At 49.6% G+C, this 7,746-nt stretch overlaps 1 protein-coding gene across 1 annotated transcript in view; it reads right to left on the bottom strand.

The window, feature by feature from the left end:
* WHRN (whirlin) overlaps positions 1-323 on the bottom strand; it is a 57,688-nt gene extending 57,365 nt beyond the window's left edge. Inside the window, exon 1 of the mRNA XM_014308136.2 lies at positions 299-323. Coding sequence (XP_014163611.1) covers positions 299-323 — 25 coding nt within the window. The remainder of the gene's footprint in view (positions 1-298) is intronic.
* Positions 324-7,746: the final 7,423 nt, after the last annotated feature.

The following is a 7,746-nucleotide window of genomic DNA, read 5'->3' on the forward strand; positions in this document are numbered from 1 at the left end:
CCGCCCCCGCGGGACCCGCAATTAGCGCGCCCGCTCATCAGCGCTCATCGGCGCACCGAGCCCTGCCCGCGCTCAGCGCACCGCGGGCACCGCGCAGGTGGGAGCTGCGCGGGATACAAAGTCCTGACACTCGTCCTCAGCCCTCCCCCGATGGATCGCGTCCATCCCGGAGCTCCCGCAGCTTCCCTCCATCCCAGCATGGCGAGCGCACTCGGGGTGGAGGACACACGGCAGAGGACACCGGGCAGGGATCTGTTTACAGCCGAGAACAGCCTGGCCCGGCGCACGGAGCCGTTACCTGAGCCGCGGGGATGTTTTTCCATTGCCTGGCGTGCCAGGTGTGGGATCGTTGTTACCTCAGAGTGCTGGGTACGATAACTGCTGAGTTATGGTGCTGGGGATGCACCCGTTCAGCTCAGCACAGGCTTTGTTTTAATCACACCTAAACGGAATTCAGACACGTTTACTACTGACAGGGTGTTGAAGGAATCTATGATTGGGGTAACAGTTTTTAAAAAGGAGAAATTTAGATTAGATCTTAGAAAGAAATTGTTCTTAAAAATTGAGTGAGGGTGGGCAGGCCCTGGCACAGGGCAGCCTGGGACAGTGGGAGGTGTCCCTGCCTCTGGTAAGGGGTGGGATGAGATGATCTGTAAGGTCCCTTCCAACCCAAACCACTCTGTGATGTTGGGTTTGGAGTCCACCCCAAACTCCCAGCAATTAATTCCTCATTTAGCAAACACAACCAGGACAGAGAAGCCCTTCCTGTGAAGGATCCTGGTGATCCAGATCTGATAGTCAAGAAGCTGGCAGGGCCTCAGGCACACAGTATTGCAAACCTGGATAGGTGGGGTTCAGGGAATCGCATTCCCACCTGGGATGCCCCTGCACAGGTAGCCACTCTCTTCTCTGCCTCCACACACGTAACTTGTGACCTCAGACCCAAAAGAGAAGCATCAAGAATCAGCACAGAGATCCAGGCGCTGCTTTTCTGGTTGCTGGATGAATTATTTCTTACTATGTGAGGTTTGAGTTTCTTCTATGTCTCTGGAACACCTGAGCAAAGACCATTTTCCATCTCAGTCATTTGAAATCTTTCTGTCTGTTGAAGTGCCTTCCATCTGCTACAGTAGAGGAGGATTAAACCTAATTCATCAGATGAATCTTGATAGCAGTAGAATTCATTTTGTTCATGGATATGATGGAAGAGCTTAAACAGCTGCATTACAAGTAGCTTTATGTATTAAAGCTTTGTTGGAGCTCTCAATGCCTTGTTTAAAACAAAACTAAACAAAGCAGATTGCTAATTGAAATTCGCGTTCAAACTGGGGCTGATAAATAAACAGATGGAGCAGTCAACATTACTGGAAAGAAAAGGGACAATATAGGACAGAGAAGCGAGTAAAAACAAAAATACGCCTACATCAGCCAAACAAAGTGAGAGAAGGGCAACCAAGGTACTGCAAGTCTTTGAATTGCACCCAGACACGGTGGTAGTGCTGTCCCGCTCAGACTCTATTTACAGCACTGCTGCTCCCACCGGTGCAGTGGCTGAGCTCCTCCAGCCTTTTTAAATCCTACACGAAGACTCCCAATGTGTGAACACGAACAGATGCAGTGAGAGCTGCCCCTGCTCCAGCCTGGAGCAGCACATCCATCCCTTCCCTCTGCAGCAGAGCCTGGCAGTGCCCAGAGCAGAGCCACCAGGGCTGCTCCATGGCCGGGGCTGCCCTGTGGTGCCACTCGGTCCCTGAGCTTTTGAACTTTACTCCAGAACATCACAAAGTCACTTTCCCAGTACCAGCATGTGACTGTGTTCACAGGGGTCTGAGGATGAGGGAAGAGATGAGGATCTGACTCCATGTTTCAGAAGGCTTGATTTATTTTTTTATTATATATATTATATTAAAACTGTACTAAAAGAATAGAAGAAAGGATTTCATCAGAAGGCTAGCTAAGAATAGAAAAAGAAGGAAAGAATAACAAAGGCTTGTGGCTCAGAGAGAGAGTCTGAGCCAGCTGACTGTGATTGGCCATTAATTAGAAACAACCACATGAGACCAATCACAGATGCACCTGTTGCATTCCACAGCAGCAGATAATCAAAGTTTACATTTTGTTCCTGAGGCCTCTCAGCTTCTCAGGAGGAAAAATCCCAAAGAAAGGATTTTTCAGAAAATATCATGGCTACACCAGCACAACTCCAATCCAGTGCTACCCAGCAGAAACACACGGAGCAGCTGTCACTATAGGACATGAAACAACACGAGCACACACACCGCTGCTTTCAAGGTGAAGAAAAGGGAAGTTTATTTTCTGACTCCAACATTTATAGTTTTCCAAAAGTGACAGTGGATTGGAGGGTGACAGTGCCACCTCTCCAATGACACTGGACAAACCAAGAGTCCATCAAATTTCTCCTCCTCCATAAAAGAATGCAAAACAATAAGTTATTTACAGAAAGTGTGTGAGAAAGTTTGTTATGAGTATGTAAACATCAGAAGGCTTAGAAAATCTTAAAAAAGCAGGGTGACAGAGCAGCTATTTGGGAATAATTCTGTTTTCTTGCTGTCACTACAGCCCTGGCAGAAGACACTGCTCATCCTTGGGGTGTCCATCCACTTGCTGCTGCCACAGGACAGCCCTGAGCTTTCCCTTTGGATGTGACCCCTGGTTTAGTTTCTCCTCAGAGAAGTTTTATGTTTAGATTGTTCACACATTGGCAAGTTGGATCGTTTCCATACATCCAGACAGGGGCTCCCACTGCTTTCCCTTTGGAGAGAAAAGGATTGAGGTGTTCTCATGGAGCCTGAGCTTTGAAGTGAATCCGATGGATTTCTGGGGGCTTTATCCTTTCCACTGCTGTAAACACTACAGCCAGGCAGTTGAGAGGGAGCAGCACATGGCCTTGGGCCAGAGAGGCTTTCCAGAACCAGAATCATTTCCAAATGGAGAACCAGAGGATTCATGCAGGTCTTGGGCTCAGGAGTGTTCCCACACCTGAGCAAAACCTCTCCAACCTTCCTCAGCCCAGGGGATGCTGCTGAATTAATCAGGGTGCAATTCCTGTGCAGGGCTGCAGGGCTCCAAGGGCCAGAGTCTCACCACATCAAAGTGCTCCTTCAGGACTGCCTAGGAAGAAATTGTTCCCTTTGAAGGTGGGCAGGCCCTGGCACAGGATGTCCAGAAAAGCTGTGGCTGTCCCATCCCTGCAAGTGTTTAAGATCATCTTGGAGAGCGATTTGATCAACCTGGGATGGTGGAAGGTGTCCCTGCTTCTGGCAGGGTCGTGGACAGGGTGATCCTTATGGACCTCCTAACACAAACCATTGGTGGTGAAGCCCCATCCCTGGAGGTGTCCAAGGAAGGCCTGGATGTGGCTCTCAGTGCTCTGGGCTGGTGACAAGGTGGGGATCAGTCAAAGGTTGTACTTGATGATCTTGGAGGTCTTTCCCAGCCTCAGCGATTCTGTGATGATTTGGAAAGAGAGCTCTGCCAGGGGGGAGCTGGCAGCAAATGCTCAGGGCAGAGGATCAATGGCAGGTACAGACAGCATCACCTATTAACATCCTCTGGAGGCAAGACTCATGGACGCTGAGTCCACAATAATTCCTGGGACAGCTCCTGGCTGAACTGAACCTTTGATAACTGCAGAGACCCAACAGACACCAGCAAAGGGACCTCAGCACAGTGGAGAGCTCCAGAGCAGCCAGGCACTGCTCATTCCCAGCTTTCAGCTCCACCACCTGCCTTGCCAGCAGAGTCCCTCAAGGCCAGCAGGAGCCCGAGAGATGTTATTCTTGTGAGTTTTTAAATCATCCTTGCAGCACCAAATAATCCGATGCGTTTGCTAAGTGCCACCTGAATAAATTGCCTAACCTTTCCGCTTTAATCCGCTGTAATCACTTTCCAGAGGCACTCTTTGAAAAGTGAGCTCCGTGTTTCCAGAGCAGCTGTGCTCCTAATTAAAAGGCACTGTAGCAAGAAGCCAACAAAACCTAATTCTGGTTGGAAATGCCTTGCTGCAGTTGGAGGACTGAGGTGAACTGTGAGGAGGGCCAGCGAGGAAGCAGCAGCTGCCTGTGCTACTTAAGGGAGTATTAGGAGAGGGCTGGCACTCGGGGCTGCCTCTTGGCTAAATCCCTGTTTAGCAGATTGGCTCCCAATCCTCTGTCCCTGGCCAGGCTGCTTTGCACAGCTTGGACATGTGCAGGAATCAGCTGAGTGCTGCAGCTGAGTGCTCCCACAAGGAGCCAGTGCAGAGGGAGAAGCATCCAGAGGGTTTTCCAGCAGAATTCCTGGGTGCTTTGGCTTCCAGCACCATTCCTCCTGCAGCAAAGCTGAATCCAGCACAGTGCAGGCTCACAAGTTCCCCACAGTGCAGGGAGCAGGCTCAGGCTCCATCTCAGCTCCAGATAGAACAGGCAGAGGTTAGATTTGAAGGAGAGCTGCAGGAGCAGTGAGAAATCATCATTTCAAGTGAGATTTTTTGAGCTCTGCATTATGAGCATAAACCACTCACAACAGGGGTGTTTCCAATGAATGGAGGTTGCTGTGCTTCATCAGCCCATCCCAGCTGGGTCCAAGCAGGCAGAGGGGGTAGGAAACTCTGACACTCCTTAAATCCTTCTGTATCTGTATATCTACAAATCTCCTAAAGCTCAGTGCCACACAGACTGTACCTAAGCAAAGCCAGCCCCAAACAGCTTCATTTGAGTGGGAATTTGGTTGTTTCCATTGTGCAAGAGAACATCAAAGATGAGAATTTTAGCACCAAACCCTAATGTTTCCATGGGGTGGACAGCACAGGGTTAGAGTTTATCAGTCATTTAGATAGTGTGGATTAAAAACTGAATCAAATCAAACAGACAGCAATATTTTCACCTGTATTCCCAGCCATATTTTCATTTCAAGGCATTGGAATGCTGTAACACTTACTAAAACCCTAAGTCAAAGCAATTCACATTCAAACAAAGCTACATTTGCTCCATTTTCTGATGAAAAAGCCTTTCCAAGGAGCAGAAGCTCCCCCCTGATTTGCCTGCAGTGATCTCTCCACAGTGCCAACACCACTGAGTGTAACCCTGCATGGCAGAGGCAGATGATTTAAGAGCTGCAATCCTCCTCCCCTCTCCAGCAATTTCTTGCACTTATGCACTCTCCAGTCCTGCTTGAAATGCCTGAAAGAAAAAGCCACTTGCGTCATCAGCTTCTTTTTTTTTCTTTTAATGCCCAGCACAAATCATGGCTAAGTCACGATGTGGGCCTGGGTGTCAGGGACAGGCAGAGCTGCCACTGGCACAGGATCAGGTCAGTGCCACTCTGATTTGGGCACCTGGGCTGTTCAGTTTGATGGTTAAGGCTGTTCCTGAGGGCTGCCTGTCCTTGGATGGGACAGGGGGCTTCAGTGACCCTGGTTGGTGGGAGGTGTCCCTGCCCATAAAGCTGGATGAGCTTTAAGGTCCCTTCCAAGCCAACCCATTCTGTGATTCCACCATTCTGAGGCCATTTTAGGACTGGGGAGCTGTCACTGTGATATTTTATGAAAAATCCCTTTGCCAGGATTTCTTCTCCTGGGAAGCTGGGAAGCTTCAGCTTCTCCCTGTTTTGCTGCTTTGGAATGTGATTTGGAGAATTGTTTACCCAGCATGTGAATTGTTTTTAATTAATGGCCAATCCCAGTCCAGCTGTGTCGGACTCTCTGGTCAGTCATGGGTTTTTATTATTCATTCTTTTCCAGCCTTCTGATGTCTCCTTTCTCTTTCTTTAGTATAGTTTTAGTATATAATTTTCATATAATGTAATGTAATGTAATGTAATGTAATGTAATGTAATGTAATATAATAATAAATCAGCCTTCTGAGAACCATGGAGTTAAATTCTCATCTCTCACCTCACCACAGGGAGCTGTGCCATAGGGAGCACCTGCAGAAGGAGGCAGCCTTGGGGCTGTGAATAATTTACTGCACAGGACTGGGTTTATTCACTCTGTAGGAATTGTCAGACAAGTGCAACATTCCCACAGATGAGCTGATGGCAGAGGACTGGCTGGGAAGTTGCAGCATGGAGGGGGAGCACAGACTCTTTGTCCTCAGTGGGGCCTTCCTGCATGAATTGGGGTTGACTTTGTGCACAGGGGGTCACAAGGTGCAAATTGATGCTTCCGACTCTGAATTCTCCTCCTGCTGGGTCCATCACTGCCCAGCCCAATCTCCACCCTTCAGGCAGGGGCTTCACCCTGCTGGAGGTCTTGGCTGCTCTTGGAGTGCAGCACCTCACACTCAGGCTGGGATGCTTTACTGATAGAACCATGGAATGGGTTGGGTTGACCTTAAAGATCATCTTGGTTCAATCCCCTGCCATGGCAGGGACACCTCCCACTGTCCCAGGTGCTCCCAGCCCTGCCCAGCCTGGCCTTGGGCACTGCCAGGGATCCAGGGGCAGCCCCAGCTGCTCTGGGCACCCTGTGCCAGGGCCTGCCCACCCTGCCAGGGAACAATTCCCAATTCCCAATATCCCATCCAGCCCTACCCTCTGGCAGTGGGAGCCATTCCCTGTGTCCTGTCCCTCCATCCCTTGTCCCCAGTCCCTCTCCAGCTCTCCTGGAGCCCCTGCAGGCCCTGCCAGGGGCTCTGAGCTCTCCCTAGAGCTTCTCTTGTCCAGGCTGAGCAACTCCAGCTCTCTCCATCTCCAGAGCACCTTCACAGTCCTCTGGACTCACTTCAGCAGCTCCACATCCTTCTTATGTCAGGGGCTGGCTGAGGAGTACCAAATGAATCTGGGAGAAGTACAGTCCCTTTCTGAGGAGCTCTGTTAATATCCAACAATTTCACGTCGGACCTGAGCACTGCAGAGCTCATTTGCACAAGTTCAGCCTCCCAGCAGGTGGGAAAATCAGGGGCTTCACTCACACTGGGAATTGACAAACTCACACAGAGCTAATCTAATTGGAAGGTATTTATCTCATTTGAAAACATTTACCTAATTCAAATACATTTATCAGTCTGGTTGTGAAAGCCTGTCAGTCTGGCAGGATTTATGGGCCAGCTTCCCAAGCATTTCTGCAGTGGTGGAAGTGACTGCAGTGGTACAAACTAGCCCTGCAGGTTTGCATCAGGAGCACAACTCAGCCCTGCCAGCAGGAGAACTCAGCTGTGAGGTCTGATTGCACAGATTTGGGGGGAAATACTCCAGGGCAGAAAGGGGGTGCTCCTTACAGCTCCTCACTGAGATTGTTCCTTTCCCTGTGCATCTATCTGTGCCCCAGGGGAAAGTGCCACACCAAAAATCCCCGGGGAGCAGCTCACTCCTGCTGTGACAGCCCTGGAATGCTGCCAGAGCACCAGGAAACTCATCCTCAATTCCCACTCCCACTGCTGGGAGTTTTGCTCCCTGTTCAACCATTGCCACAGGAACACAGGACTGAGATCTTGGACGCCTGGAACAATGAGCATCTCTCCTGGTGGGGATGATTTACACTGAGATTCCTCCACTCACTCAGAGGATAATGGGGCTGCAGGGTCACACTCTTCATCCAAAGCTTTGCTCTCATCTCCTCCAGGCTGCAAACCCATCCCTGCCAGGCTGGAGAGGGATGCAGAGCTCTGGGCTCCCTTATTACAACACTGCAGGAAGACAATCAAAAGAAAAAGTTAATGAGGTACTAATCATTATAGATTTGGAGTATATAATGCCATAAATACCCGCTGCCATCGATTAAATGTAGTGGGGCAAAGACATCTAATC

This window comes from Geospiza fortis, unplaced genomic scaffold (assembly GCF_000277835.1).
Source record: "Geospiza fortis unplaced genomic scaffold, GeoFor_1.0 scaffold85, whole genome shotgun sequence".
Taxonomy (NCBI): domain Eukaryota; kingdom Metazoa; phylum Chordata; class Aves; order Passeriformes; family Thraupidae; genus Geospiza; species Geospiza fortis.